Genomic DNA, 15,755 nt, shown 5'->3' with positions numbered 1-15,755 from the left:
TTGTGATACAGACCTATAGGACAAGTTTTTGCAGGTGTTCTAAATCACCAAGATGAATCTCAGTTTCAGTATAATTAGGTTTTATATTCTCATGATTCCAGCTGCATTGTTATAATATATTTTATACCATTGAGTCCATATAAATGTAGCTACATATGCGTGTACATACTGGTCGCTGAGCCAAGCAGGTTTTTAGAGGCCTTGTCCTCTGACGGTTGGTAACCAGGAGGATAATCTGAAGACAAAGAAAAATAAAACACAATCAAATGAAATCAGCCTCAACATGATGAGTTATTCTTTCATAGAACATTGCCATAAAATCATTAAACTATGTGCCCAGAATAGAAGTACCAATAATGATAAGTTAGCATTAAAAGGGCAGCTGGTGTTAATAGTTAACTCTCATCCAAGGTGTTTGGTGACTAAGTTACAGGACAACTCCTCTCAGGGTCCAGGAATGTGTTGTTCTGCCAGGTGAGGCAGCTTAACAATGTTTGTGCTCATTCTTCTTCTGTTTGTGTAACGTAAAGAGTGTCGATTTGCAACCAATGTTCAAAAGGAAGTTGGGCAACTTGTCACCAACTCACCATAGTCTTCATCCAAGTACTCCAGTCTCTCTGAAGGGTACTGGGAATCTGCTATCTCCTCATACTCCTCCACCATGCTGGTACCAAACACCCTACACAAAACACACAACCACACAATGTTACAAAAACAAACCAACCTACAGAGAAGGTTACAGGTCTTTGTTACCAAACAGTAAGAAGAGGAATGTGTGTGTGTGTATGTGCGCGCACATGCGTATTTTCGGCAAAGAACAGAGACATGTATAAAGAACCTTAAAAATGATCCTGGGTGAGTTCTTCTGCAGAGAAACTTACAAAAGATAAACCACTTTCTTCACCTGAAACATCATCCTAATATTTTCATTAATACAGTGTGGATACTGAACCCCAGCCAGTCAGACCCCCTAGTCCAGACATGACAAGTCCAGAGCCTCTCTCTTGTTCTATACTTAAAAGGAAATGCTTCAAGCATTTATGATCTTTCACTTTGTTTTATTTAATTCCAATTTAGATTCAGAAAATCAAGCAGACAGGCCTATTGAGAGAAACTGGATTGGGCTATTTTTTATCTTACCTGATGAGACTGAGGGGACAGAAATGTTCTGATCCAAAGTGTGAGAGGAGTTCAACCTGCAGCAAAAACAGACAAAGGTTTAAATAGAAAACATCCACACATTAACAACCCAATCCATATACCCATAATCTACCAAACACATGAAGATTAATATTAATAGTGCCAAGCTTTCACTAAATATTTTGTGTGCATGTTTAAATTTCTTTATATCTTTCACATGCATTAAAGATGCTGTGCCAAAGCTCAGAGAAAAGAGTGCTAACCTTTATGTACTTGATGAACATCTGATGCGAGAGAAAGACAGGAGAAGGGCAGAAGGAGAGAGAAATAAAAACAAGAAAAAGAAATCAGTAAAGACTGATTCAAGCTACAAGCAAGTCAGGCATCTGATTACAGTTTGGCTCTTTCCTAAGACAAACACACTGCTGACATGTTCTACATCAATGTTTTGTAACAGGTCCACAGGCAAGATACAAAGTAGTGGATTAAAAAAAGGAGTGAAGCAAGACAGACAGACGAAGACCAACTGAAGACAGATGCAAGACATAAGACAACAGTTTGAAACTGCTTAAATCAGAGTGATAGCTGAAGCAGATAATCCTGAAACATTCAAGACAAAACCAGTTTATGTAAGACAACCGTTATTTCATAATAGAACACGTGATCCACAGTAAGCACCCACACATGACACCCACAGTCACCACAGAAAAAGGATGATCATCTGAGCATAAACCAACTGCTGAACCAGTGAAGACACAGTGACGACATAGGAGGCAGGAGGAGAGGAGAGGGACAGCTCACAAAAACATAGATGCTTTGATTACAATACATCAACACTCAAATTCACATTCAAATTCTTCAACAATAACGGACACCAAAAAATGAATAGACACCAATAACATACACATTATTTTCACTGACACACAGTGTTCAGTCAGCATTGAACACACATGATATATATAGAATAAATACACTGAACAAAACAACAAGAAATTGATGTCCATCTTATTTATTTATGCTGCAATATAAAATGAAATTTGATTAATTTCGGATGAAGAGCTGTGGACAGTAATAATTGTTAACCCTGCAGTCAAGAGTAGGTGGCAGAGCAACTTAATTAGAGATGAGTATCAACTGAAACCTGGATGAACTGGGTTTTAAAATGACATGGTCCTGAGTTTAAAGTGATTGCTCAAAAATCCAAAGTTTAAATTGCAGGACAAACAATTGCAATCCTTTTGGTTCACAAGATCATGAAGCAGTGTAGGATCATGGGAGTTGTTTTCTTCACCACCATTGTCCGCAGCAAATCGTGTTCATGGATGATGGTCCTGTAGTACAAGTGACCAATAAAACAGTGGAAGGAAAATACAGCCAACTGGCTCGCAGTAAGTTTTTCCTTTGCCATTTGCCCCAAAAGTACCAGCAGAGACAGGCAAAGCCTCTGGTAAAGCAGAGACAATTAAAAGGTGACCAAAATAAAATGCCCATCTACCATGAATTAAACCAGGAATTTCTCTGGGTTTGAACATTGTTGGAAACAGTTTGAATAATGCAAGTACACAGGTCGACAAAAAATATAACATAGGTTAAGACATTAAAAAGAAGAATTGTGATATGTTGTATCTTTAAGTGTATCCACCCTTACAAGTTCTTGCAAGTACAACTCATGAGCAGACACTGTGACAGTCATTCGCACATTTCTTCATCCAGCTGATGGAGGGGGTGACCAGCAGCAATGAAAGCATGGCTAATTTACCATGAAGTCATAAGAAGGTCCCCTGAGCTTTAAGCCATGTGTATGACTGCATCTGTGTTGATATTTATCTACTAAACTACATGGGAAGAAACTAATTCATTGCTAATCATTCCCTCTCCTTCAGACATACATTTTCTGATGTAGATGTGCGAAGAAAAGGTTGTACCTTCACATATTTAGCATAAAGCTGCTCATCCAGTGGGAAGCTCTGGACAATGCGCTCATCACGCGCGTGGAAAGTACCGAGCTTTACCCACTTGTTGGTAGGATATCTGCAAATGGAGCAAATGAAAAAGTAAGACGTGTGTGTCTGAGGGCAGCACTGCAGGGAAATCTAGCATGTTATCATAGTCTAGATGCAAATTTATAACTAGAGGGTTGTGCTTCCATGACAAACAGTTAATGAGTTGTGGTGCGAGAGGATGCTGAAAATATCTGTGTACCAAAGCTTGAGCAGATGATCCGGGAGAAAAAAAAGACCTTTTACTAGTGATGCTGCTGTTTGAGGGGGTGATGTCCCAAAATGTCTGACTCCTTTCAAGTTTTTTTCCCCATCCAAATAGCAACTAGACAACATTAAATAATTAACTTGGTGGCAATAAACTGTACATCAAAGGCTAAATGTTGGTGAATTTCACATTTCATATAGATGTTTTAATTTTGACTACATCCGTGTTAGAAAACGCAGAGTCAATTCAATTTCTGCTATGATGAAGGCCAATCTAAGTTTCTTCTATCCATACTCCCTGATAATATCCAGTTGCCTTTTATTTTACTGCTAGCTAATGAACCATGTGTATTCATCAACAATGGTGCAGTTGGAATGACACTGTGACAAATTAGCATATTGTCACACAAAGACCACGTTCAGGACTGGTATTAACATCTGGCCTGAGAGATCTGATCACAACACCTGGCAATAAAATATATACTGAATGTGTCTTCTGTGACCAATTGAGATCAGATCTCACTTCTCCACTCTATAATACAAAAAATACCAAATTATGTTTTTTTTTTACCCAGCCTGAGTTTACAGATGTGTCCATTGTCACTGTGTTTGTGTGTGTGACATGTGTGTGTCAGCATGAGCAAGGCAGTGAAGGAGAGAGTGGTACAGAGAGAGGAATCAGGAGGGGCTGAATGAATCTTGTGCAGCTATTCAGTCAATAAAGATTTGAACAATTTAAGAGGCGTATCAATCATTATGTGGTCGTCAGTGTTCATATTGGAGCCATTAACAATTCAACATATGGTCACTGAGAAGCATAGAAATGTGTTTGATTCATTATGAAAGTGTAGCAGGTCAGAGGACAAGAAGGCAGGTACATCATGTTTTAGTGAGTTCAGGCTTGAACTTATTGCTGACCACATGTGATTGGACCACTTAGGACAGATACTAGGTCTGAATGGGGTCACAGAGTGTGATACGGGGCTTTTTATTTGTTGCAAAACCAACCACAGTATCTATGAGAACATGCCAGTTTCAGACTTGTTTGAAATGTACTGCCAGTGTATAAGGGATATTGTGCACATGTAAAAAAAACTAAGGGAGTATACCTGTCACTGATGGACACCAGAAAATCTTTTGGTGTTGATGAGAAGAGTTCGAAGTTAGCGATATCCAGCTGCTTGACTTGAATAGGCTCACAGAGCTCTATTACAAACCTGCAAAGAGGATAAAACACAAGGTTAATTAAAAGGTATACTGAAATAAAGCTATGTTATATATGAACTGTATACTAGGGGTGTTTTATTGTACTCACCAGATTTTGTTGCTGCAAGGATTCAGCATGTAAAGGTCCATATTTTCCATGAGAATTGCTGACGTGCTCTGAATAGAAAACAGAAGCAAAATGAATGAGTGAGTGAATAAGCTCCCACAATCACTTATTTATTTAGTTATTTATTCAACAGCTATTTAAGTTAACATCACCAAATAAACTAAATGTTTAACTTAAATGTAAAAGTTGTCTCATCCACCTGCTGACACGACGTGACAGAATGACCTCTGTATCCTTTGCTGTGTGAGGATGTGTGTGTCTATGTGTAGGCGACAGAAGTGACAAGTGTTTAACCTTGGCCTCATTGTTGGCAGACAGTATCTTGGCACCACACTCCACAGATGCGTAGTTATTCTTAAAGTTCTTCTGGACCTTCTTCACTGGATGGGGGCTGCCACTGGCTGAGGTATGGAGAGACTGACCTGAGTAGAGGGGAGTGTTACATTAGAGAGACTAGAAAAAGAACATTGCCTGAGAGGAATGAGTTGAGAGGTTATGCAACACAGATAAACACACGCTCTGCTGACCAATGCGTGCACAGGGAAAAAAGGGAAGAGAGGGAGATGGTGAGAGAGAGGGACATGAATAGAACATGAGGAAGGAAGCAAATGAGACAGAGGTAGACAATGTTCAAAAAACTGACAGCATGAAGGACACAAACAACAAGATGAGTTGTAGCTTATAAAAGGACACCTTTGCCTACAAAAGCAATGATACAATCTGTGTCTGCATCACCAAGTCATAATAATATTTGAGTTACACAGCTTTGAGAGACTTCAAACTCTGCTGCAAAATTGTGGAATAATGTGTGTAAAATAGAACTGGAAGGGTACTCAGTAGTTCATTCCTCCACCAAGGCCCAACGGTCCCCTTATAAAACCACATTTCAATTCAATAGATCCAGATTTTTATTCTCTGAGAAATAATCGAAAATGAACAGCATCATTACACACAACGTTAAAGAAATAATGATCCATCCACCCCCTAATTTTGATCTGCATTTTATGGGATTTTCCTTGGGTCATGTCCCACTCCTAGAAATATTTATGTCATCCTGCTAAATAAACAAACAAGCACACATAGATGAAACATACCTTCCTTGGTGGAGGTAATTACTGGGGCATTATATTCATTTTTTGATGCTGTGCCTTTCTTTCCATTCATGCATATGTACCGGCATTTTAATGACAACTTCACTTACTTTTCTCCTTCTCCACCTCCATGACTTGTTTCTTCCACTCGTCAAAGGTGGGGATATCTTCTTTGCTGGGCACGGAGGGATCAGTCTCTCTGGCAACTCTGGCATCCCCTGCCTGGAAAACACAGACTGGTGTAACACTCACACAGGTGCAGAATGACAGAGGAACTACAAACCAACCATTAGTATCCTAATCTCAGTAACATCCCACGCAGAGGAAATTTATCTACGTCATATCAGCAAGGTTAACTACGTAAAATTCCAATTTAATTTCTTTTTCATAGTCATAATTACCTAATTATGAGTTATTCTCTGCAGTATACAAGATAAACTTTGAATGATATACTTAATTTGTTATAATCGAACAAGTGCCTAACAAGATTATATGGATGCTGATGTGTGACTTGCATGCTAGAACCAGGAGTTGGTAGTAGTCAGCTAGCCTGTGGCCACTAAAGCATTGAGCTGTGAATAATATTTTGATGCATTATATAAGCGCCCTTTTGGACCTAACAAGAGTGTCTGAGCCTTAAAAATCCCACGACTCAGACGACCTCTTATGTAAACATCTCAACAGTTACTGCCAGCCACTATGCAGATTAGTCAATAGATCTTAGTGCAACAACAGCAAAATAATGCGGAAATGAGAAATGGACACAACCCCCCCCCCAAGGTTGGGTACAGCCCCCTGGAAACAATCATCTTTAATTATGCTTCATCCTTGGAAAAAAAAAAACACAAAGAGGCTGACTCAGTGTTTCCCAATTGAAAGATTCAAAGCTGCCCTTTGCTGAAGCAGCTGTGCACACACTGAATATTTATGATTTTTCATGGCAACCTGGCCATGACTATATGCAACATTTTACCGGGCAAAAAAATGTGGACAGATAAACGCAGTTATAGACTGGACCATGTTCTTAACCAAGGTTTGTGTCAGTTACCTTGTTTACATTTGATCCAGTTAGTTTTGGTTTTACATTGCAATTTATGGAAGACTTTTGTATGACATACGTAGTCCTTTTATCATCATCCATGTAAGCTGCATCTATGTGTTGTCAGTTCAACTATTGTATTTGCTAACTTTTATGAAAAAAGTGCATAGGGAAAAAAAATTCTTTCCATTTGTATTTAGAAAATGAACGGCTTTGTTCACTTAATTTCGTTGCCACCGTAATATCCCTATGGTGTTACTAACAAAAACGTCTAAGTTGGTTTGAAATTTGAAAAGTTTGGACCAGACAAGGTAGGTGTCAAAACTCCCCAATATGTCACCTGAGCCATGTATGTTGACCATGCTGTGTTAAATAAAAAGAGCACCTCTGTCCAAGTTCTATGAGTCACATTTTTCAACATGACACCTGCAGCACTGTAATGTCTCTGCCCATGGCAGATGAAATAAATGCAATCAGCTCAAAACTGCCCTTGGAGGGCCTGCAATTATTAAGTGCTCCATATTATAAAGAAAGCTTAATGCTTCATTTATATTTCTTATAGTTGGTTTTTATTACAAGCTTTAGATTCACTTCAAAACACTTCTTATATATTTGGGAAACAAGCTGCTGACCTGCTGTTCTTTCAGATGCTGAGAATTGTTGCCCTCCTGGTCCAAATCCAACAGCCCATCCTCCAGCTCCTGCCTCTGCTGTTGTTCCTGATCCACAAGGCCTGGTGTAGACTGGACCTCTGCTTTTGGACCAGAACCGAATCCCTGGTCTGACTGCTGGTGTTCTATGACAGCCTCGTCCGCTCTACAGTACAGACATGGGGGCAATGAGGTGGAGAGAGAGAACGAATTGGAGGGAAGTGAGATAGTGGAGAGGGGAGGAATAAGGATGGAGAAGAAGACAAATAAGCGGACTGCAATGTTGGACGCATGGTGCCTACAAAAAAGAAAGTTTATTTGACAGTATGGACAGTCCTTGTTGTGTGCAGGCAAAACGATGGAAAATGGAAATGAAAAAATAAAAAAATAAAAAAATAGAAGTAAGTGGAGAGCAAGGCCAGCGGTCGACGGTTGCGCACAGCAGAGAGGTGCAACTTGTACCTTGATTACCTGTCTCTGTGCTTTGACTGGCTTCTGGACTTTAGATACTCACCTGAAGAGAGGGATGCCAAAAGGGGAGTTTTCACAGGTTGCCAGTTCGGGGGGGATGACCCCGCACTGTGAATCTGAGTGCTCAGCAAAGACAAAGATGTCTACTGGGAGTTCATCTCCTGCATTGGCAGCCCGCGCTGCACTGAGGGAAAGAAAGGACATGGCGTTTACCACACCTCCTTACACTGGGAGAAGGTAGAGAGAGGAAGGTGGGGTTGGAGAGAGGAAAAGAAGGGGACAAGGAGGTGCGATAAAAAAAAAAAAAAAAAAACAGAGCAGGAGACAGAGGGGGCAAAAGAAAGAGAAAGATGGACAAAAGGGATGGAGAGGTCGCTCTCAGGCGGGGCAGGTGTTGTGTAAGTCTTCAAATGTCCTGATGTTGACAGTCAGTTGGAGAAAGGAATACAGATGTCACCATGGAATGGGACATTTTCGCTTCCTAAGTATCCATCCATCCATCCATCCATCCATCATCTATGCTGCTTATCATTTGAGGGTAGCCTGGCAGCTGGAGCCAATCCCAGCAGCGATTCAGCGAGAGTCAAAACAGCCTGGAAAGGTGGCCACTCCATCACAGGTCTGATGGGGCTCCCCTCCATCTTGGACACAGTTCCATGTTTATACTGTTTTTTTTACAATACCACAAACTTGAATTGTAAAGTCCATTGGAAAGAAATGTATGAGCAGTTCCATGTAAGTTCACAGCGCTGGCCACAAGTTCCATGAGAAGTAAATAACCAACTCGCCATTTTTTTTTCTTTCAGTTTGTTACCACTCAAAACATAATTGAAATAAAACAAAAAATGAAAGTAACAAAAGTTACCAAACAAAAATATGAAAGAGAATAATGATGTATTTAACAAATGAATTGGTTTTGAAATTGGCTTTAACCATCGTAAGAGGAACAGATTTTTTTCCTATGATTTCAATTCCACTTCAGCAGTGTGACTGTTCTGTGGTTATAGCCAACTTCTAATGTCAGAGACCAGGTCCCTGCAGTGAGGAAGTGAATGTGAGCTTACCCTGTGTCGGCTGGGCCGGCACTCTCTGAGGTAGGTGTGTTTTCAGCTTCATCTGGGGGTGTGACTGGGTTCGAGTCCAGACTGGGGGGAGCAGCAGGAGAGTCACTGTGGATTTCAGCCTGGGCTGGGATGTCTGTGGAAACTTGGCCCTGTGCTGGAACAGGTTCTGGAGTGGAGGACAATGAGGTCTCCTGGTCATGGTCTTGGGCATCAGTTTTCAGGATCAAATCACTCTGGGGGTCTGGCTCAGGAACAACAGGTACAGTGTCAGACTCTAGGTCTGGCTTTGCCTCCTCCACCTCAGCTTCCTGAGGATTCACAGTCTGAAGACAAAAAACAGAAAAATGTAAGCATATAAAACATCACCCATCGACTGATGCTATGTAAAATCTTATATACATACAAAGACAACAGAGGATGATGACCCAACTTTTTTTAATCATTAGGAATAATAATTGATCATTTTGTTTCGATTTCTGGAAAACATCTTGTGACCGCCCGGGAGGTCCTGACTCCTAGTTTGGGATTCACTTTCACTTCTTTGACTGTTTCCTTTATCAAAACAACCTTTCACGGTCCTTTATATATTTTAATCCTGTCATTATAATTTATAATAATTATAATAATGAACATACATATTGTGTTACCCGTTCATGTTGTTTGTTGTTTTGTGTTGTGGGCTTCTCTAGTGCTGCTCTCTCCGTCTCTAGTCCCATATCATATGATGTGTGTGTCGTCCATTCTTCTGCCACCTAGGGAAATTAAAATAAATATACATAAAATCCTCCACAGTCTTCAATATGGACTTCTATTTGTCTGAAGCACCATTGCACCACAACAATTCAATATGTCAGTAATACATTATAAATGGATTGTGTTTATTTTAACAAATGTACATTTTTGTGTCTGAAATTTTCTGATTGTAAAAGGTCATTGCATCTCAGGCTTTGAAAAAGCCTTTTGTTGACAGACAAAGCCAGCGTTATAAGGCTGGTGACAGACTGCCAGGCCTGTTCAACTGCCCTGACATGGCTGTTTGTTGAGGGACCACAGACAATGATTCCCCTTTTTCTGTCCCCACACAGCCAAACTAAAACAACACACACTTCCCTAAATTATTATTCATTCTGACCCTATTGCACACATAAAAACACACTCACTGATTCTCACACACACACACACACAACTCTGAGGATGAATTCAGCAAAGCAGAGGAACCTTCCTGTGAGCAAATGTCAGCATGCCACAGGCAAACTGCAGCTCCACTCTAAATGGAGGGAATGACATCCACTGGCAGACTTAAGATGGATAAGGGAGGGTTAGGACTCCATGATTTTAGCCCTGATTTTACACTCATCTACGGTGTCCAGAAATCTAGAAATCACTATTTGTAAACTTTGAAAAGTTGATGTGACACTTACTTATACATCACAGAAGCGTGAAGCATAGCTAGCAGACTACATAGCTAAAAAACCTGTGTAAATGTTGTGACAGGCAATGAGTGCGTCGACAAGCTATTAGCCAATGAGAGCACAAGACACAGGGTTATGGGGAACCTGGGGAAATGGAATCCTTCAGAAAGTATATGAAAGCACGCACATCCAATATACCCACTTGACCTGAGGACAAGAAACGTCTGCACACCAGCTTATGCTGCCAAAAAGTAGCCCTGTACCTAAAAAGTTACCTGTGAGGAAAATACAAGTTTGTGGGAGGAAAAACTGGTTTGCGGACATTTCTTGTCTTCCGGAAACTTAATCCATGCCATTCTCTCAACCTTCTACCTTCTGATATCCCTTTTCTTCCTTGATTTTGTGCATGATTCTGTGACAAAAATAGATTGTATTTTTTGTATAATCGGTACAGTAATCTTTGAAAGTCATGTAGTGTGAACATGACATAAGTCTCCAGCATGATTCATCCACTAAGGCTGAGAATTGGAAGAGCTGTGACTGAACTCTAACCCCACAGGGCTGTATCACCTCCGTTTCTATGATTTATTAGACCAGTGTTCCTGACAACATGTACAGTAACTAGGCTGCTTTCTAAGTAACCATCTAACTGGAAGTGGCTCTTATCTTCATTTACTGAACTCCTTTTTCAAGCCCACCCTCATTTCGACAGGTTTGACAGCCAAATGTAGTCCACTCCGTTCACAATGTGGAAAGACAATGTATGCCAACCACCAGTAAACCTCAAAAGAAGACTAAGGACGGTACATCATGGAAGTTGGTGTAATTTCCATTGAAAATATTTCCTGGCTGACAGAACACAATGTCTGTGCTTGCTATTTTTATAAAATTACTTTTAAAGTCTTGGATAGGATGGCATCTTGTTCATACTTTTCTTTAGTGGCCCCTGTCATATAGCCACCGATGCCAGCGGTTTCTTTTGGACCAACAATTTTGTGGAGTCGTATCTGACTTTTTTTGGTGGAAATGCATGGAAGTCGCATACCCCACCTCAGTGGAAATAATAAAAAAAGTGAGTGTTCCTGACCCAGTTCTATCCATACGTTAATATTACACAAAAGTTATCAGTTGAAAAGTGAAGAGATAAGGTGAGGCAATTGATAAATGTTCACCTATCTAGGTGGAATTATGCAATACCCTTGGCCCCTCTTCTCACAGAGTGGCCTCCATAATCATGAATCATTCACTCCAAGGGCCTGATCTACTAAAGGTTGTGTGCAAACTAACAAAAAAACAAAAAAAGCAAGCTGTTCTACTAACGGTGCGTACTGAGGACTGCGGTCAGAATAACACACGCTCTCCATTTAGTACGTTTGCCTTAATGAATATGCAAAATCTGGGGTTTCTACCCGAGTAAGCAAAATATTGTGAGTAGTAGTTGCAAATACTTTAATTTAGCACACGCAATGTGATTTACAAAGCCTGAAAATAATAGCGGTGGTTGTGACTGCATCTATTTTGTATGTTTGAAAGGTAGGTGCTAATCGGCTGTGTTGTGCACAGATGGCTGCAGGTATTGTGGTGAGGAGGAGACGGCATATAAGAGAAGGAGAGAACAGGGTTTTTTGGCTCATGTTTGGATTGACAGAATCAAAAATAATCCCTCTATTGCCAGGGACCTGATGGCCATTGTCACACCAGCTGTCTGTGTGGCTACAATGGCCCGAGTGTCGCGCCTGAGCACTCGTGCCACAGAGGACACAGCTCTCATCTCCTGCGCGACATTGGTCAGAGGCATCTATTCCACTGGTCCCCCACCTTCTTTTGTGCTTCTTCTTATGTCCTGCCATCTTCTCTTAATTTAATTGTTTTTTTTTGTTTTACCAACAGCATCTATTTTCTCACAGATACACTCCCACTTTGAGATATTAATTTTTTTTTTCTTTTCTTATGTTTGTTTGCCTCTTCCACTAACACCTCCTATTACATGGCAATAATTTCGCAGTCACTCTGCTCTCCGTAATGCTCCAGTGAAGCATTCAAAAGACAAATTTAAATACTAATTCCTCTACCATGTTTGCAACTGTTATTTGCACAATTATTTTTAGTAGATCGCCCGCAAAATGCCCACCAACCAAACATGCTATTTGTTTTAATGCACACACAATTTAGCACTCTTTATTTGGGATCTTAGTAGATCAGGCCACAAGTCTCTATAACTGCCCCTCCTCCAGCCATGGCTCCTACTTGTCACCAGGGGTTAGTGGGTCATTTAAGTGCATGACCCGAATCACTCCACTCTCTGGGTGCTCTGCTAACTCGTACATTTCATGGTGAGCAGTGAGTCTAATAATACTGCACAACATTGAACAGCTGGCCAAAAAGATGAACCAGCAATTCTAACCACTCCAAAGATAGTTCTATTGTTCTTCTATTGTTCTTAATTAGAAGATGGTTTCGAGCTGCAGTGGTTAAAATGGTTCGACATTAAGAAATTGGATTCTTATTTGACAGTAATTTCTAAAACATTAAGTGTGTTAAAGCTGTTTTTCACAAACCTTGTGTTCCCTGGAGTCCTGCTCCTGCTTGTGGCCATCAGGGTTATTGTCCCTGGCAGACTGACCTGGGCCAGACAAGCTCTGCTCTGAACAAAACACATGTTGACTGGGGTACCTGAAACACAGGAAGAGGAAAATATATCAGTCACTTAGTCCTCATTTCAACATCATGTTGAGGTTATAAAACAGATGAAGATATAGATGCACAGACAAGAACTTGGGCATAGTTAATAAAAGCACTGCGAGTAAAGGAGAGTGAAGGATAATATAATAATGGTTACATAAGCAGTTTCAAAAAATATTACTCTTGTTATCTCAGTATTTTTCTAAATCACTCAAGACAAACTTCTTTCACTGAATCAGTCTTTTCATTCATCCTTGCTTCTCTCCTTTGTTCTATTATGGTATTGCGGTGACTCTTTAAGCAGAGCATCACTTAAGCCTAATTTTAGTTTGATTTCAGTCTATCTATATGTTGCATACTTAGTGCCTGTTTCCCACAGCCTTCTTCTAGGTATGCTACAGAACTGCACCAAAATAAAGCTGCTTTTTACATGCAGTGTGCTCAAGGCAAACTGAGCCTGGAGCATAAAAACACGAGGACTGCTCTTGTATTCACGGTAATAATCCTTGAAAAAAAAAAAAATTCTAAAATATAAATGTCAGAGGTCTACAGTACTAGAGACTGAATAATGGATTACAGAAAATGTGAAAATAAAGAAGAATTGATAACAACCATCAAGTGAAATAACACAGACACATGGTGAGAGAATGATAAGAAATCAGGACAGACAAAGATAGGTATACAGGAGAGAGAAACGGCATGTTCTCCGTTGGTTTCTTTATCAGCAGGGGTTGAAACGGAGTGAAGAATTACTCAAGTGTAGTGCAAAGCTCAACTGAAAACATTTGTCTAAAACATGCTTCCTTTCCTCTTAAGTTTCTTGCTCATGATTCATAGATTGAGTTAAACTTATAGGTGCCAGAGATAAATACAGTCCTCTTCACACACTGGACATTCAAACAGATTCAATTACTAAATCAATGTAGCTCAGACCCACGCAACAGCTTGTGCAGCTTCGAGTATAGAGACAACAAGCACTAACACGTGTTGTTCAACCTGAGGGCCTGTACACATTATGGAAATAGAAAATGCAAAGCTGCACAGAGCGCATGACAACGCCTTGCATCACTGACTGTAATGTCAAAAGACACAAAGAGCTCGGAAAGAAACACCATGTGATTCTGTAACTGGAGCTGTTCCCCCCCCCCCCGAGCACTTCAATATCAATGACAGCGGAGAGCGGGACACATGGACAGTCGTGTTAGCACCCTGTCAGCCCGGCTTTCAAAAGGAGGAGAGCAGTGGGCGCACATACTCCCAATTACACAGGAACAACCATCTGTGCAAGTCAGTGTCCTGTCACTCAGCACGCCTCCCCATCAGGACACTGTTTATTCACATCTGATGTGATGGAAAGATGAGATAGAAGCGACCATAACATCCTGTTAAGTGAGAGGAACTCACTATCTGTCTGTTCCATTGGATTTATGAGCAAATGACAGCTCACTAAGCTATAAGGTGGTAATCTAAATATTGGAACTACTTCAACAGGCCATTTACCTGAAATTTTACTTACAGCATGTCTGGTGGCTGTGTTACAGTAGCAATGACAGAGGCTCTGTAGCGCAATTATTTATGCTCAGACTGGACTGATGGATGACAGACACCATTATCTCTTGCCAATGGCTGACAGAAACAAAAAACACAGGACCTGTGGTCACCTGCTTGAATGATACAATAAAAATATTGCAAAAGCGTGGTTTATCTGCATTTATTTTAAAGAAGTTCATGTCAATGATTTATTGTCTGAATATTGAACATAGGTACCAATTTCAATATTTAATGTCTGTCACCAAAACATGACATGTACTGTTATTGTTTTGGTTACCCTGCTGAAAATGAAATGTCCTATATGTCTTAACATTTCATCATAAGCCAGGGAGGGAAACCTAAGAGCCCGGGGGTGTACAGATACTAAAGCTGTAAATACGAACCATGAGCCTATATAGGCTCCTGGCTAAACTTAGATCCATAGCTTGAAACTATGTTGTGTTACGTTTCAAATGTCTCATGTATCCTGGACCACCCTCAACCCCTAAAACATGTACTTGTTTTCCTGACGATGCTACAAAGTTATGCAAGAGTCTGCTGTAAAAATGCCACAGATTTAAAAGGACAACTTGCAATCCCTGCAGGGAAAACATTCTCACTAATGCCTTAACTTAGATTTTTCTTTTACCTCAAATTGAAACAAATAAAAAAAACACATTAACACAAAGTGAAAATGTTTTATAATATATTAAGGTATATTAGGTTATTATCCAAACAGATAGAATGTTACTTACAGGACATGTATGAAAACCCATTTACAACAAGAACTCAAAGTAGAATAGAATTATTTAAAAAAGGGTACTTGTACTCCGCCAAAGTCGATGCCCTATGTCTAAAAGTCAGTGACAATGACGACATAACATCCTTTGTGGAAGTAAAAAAATCCTTATTCAGAGGCATCTCTTCATTAGTTACCTAACGTCCATGCATATCACAAGATCCTATATGCTAGAATTCATCCTTCTTTGGTCAAAGGAACTTTGCAGTTGTAAAGAGCGGTATTTGTATTGTCCTTGAATTTCTGTTAAATATTTGCATGTTGAGAGACTCACTTGCTGGCATCTTTGTGCAGAATACCACAAAGCAGTAAAATTGCTCAACAGAAGGTTTCACAT

General features: G+C 40.1%; 1 protein-coding gene across 8 annotated transcripts in view; it reads right to left on the bottom strand.

The window, feature by feature from the left end:
* The window catches only part of suco (SUN domain containing ossification factor), a 40,734-nt gene that overhangs the window by 10,322 nt on the left and 14,657 nt on the right, over positions 1-15,755 (bottom strand). For 3 of the 8 annotated variants that reach the window (XM_020081011.2, XM_069522335.1, XM_069522339.1), the window contains exons 2-15: positions 12,966-13,080; positions 9,631-9,747; positions 8,996-9,318; positions 7,975-8,115; positions 7,443-7,626; positions 5,882-5,993; positions 4,975-5,102; positions 4,663-4,730; positions 4,457-4,564; positions 3,066-3,171; positions 1,404-1,424; positions 1,141-1,196; positions 588-679; positions 170-235 (exon numbers count right to left, since the gene is read on the bottom strand). In XM_020081011.2, coding sequence (XP_019936570.2) covers positions 170-235; positions 588-679; positions 1,141-1,196; positions 1,404-1,424; positions 3,066-3,171; positions 4,457-4,564; positions 4,663-4,730; positions 4,975-5,102; positions 5,882-5,993; positions 7,443-7,626; positions 7,975-8,115; positions 8,996-9,318; positions 9,631-9,747; positions 12,966-13,080 — 1,637 coding nt within the window. The remainder of the gene's footprint in view (positions 1-169; positions 236-587; positions 680-1,140; positions 1,197-1,403; positions 1,425-3,065; positions 3,172-4,456; positions 4,565-4,662; positions 4,731-4,974; positions 5,103-5,881; positions 5,994-7,442; positions 7,627-7,974; positions 8,116-8,995; positions 9,319-9,630; positions 9,748-12,965; positions 13,081-15,755) is intronic. The other 5 variants (XM_020081012.2, XM_069522337.1, XM_069522336.1 and 2 more) reach the window with 5 other exon arrangements.

The sequence above is a fragment of the Paralichthys olivaceus genome, chromosome 3, assembly GCF_024713975.1.
Source record: "Paralichthys olivaceus isolate ysfri-2021 chromosome 3, ASM2471397v2, whole genome shotgun sequence".
NCBI classification, from domain to species: Eukaryota; Metazoa; Chordata; class Actinopteri; order Pleuronectiformes; family Paralichthyidae; genus Paralichthys; species Paralichthys olivaceus.
The sequence above is the reverse complement of the archived record's forward strand: the minus strand, read 5'-3'. Positions and strand labels throughout refer to the sequence as shown.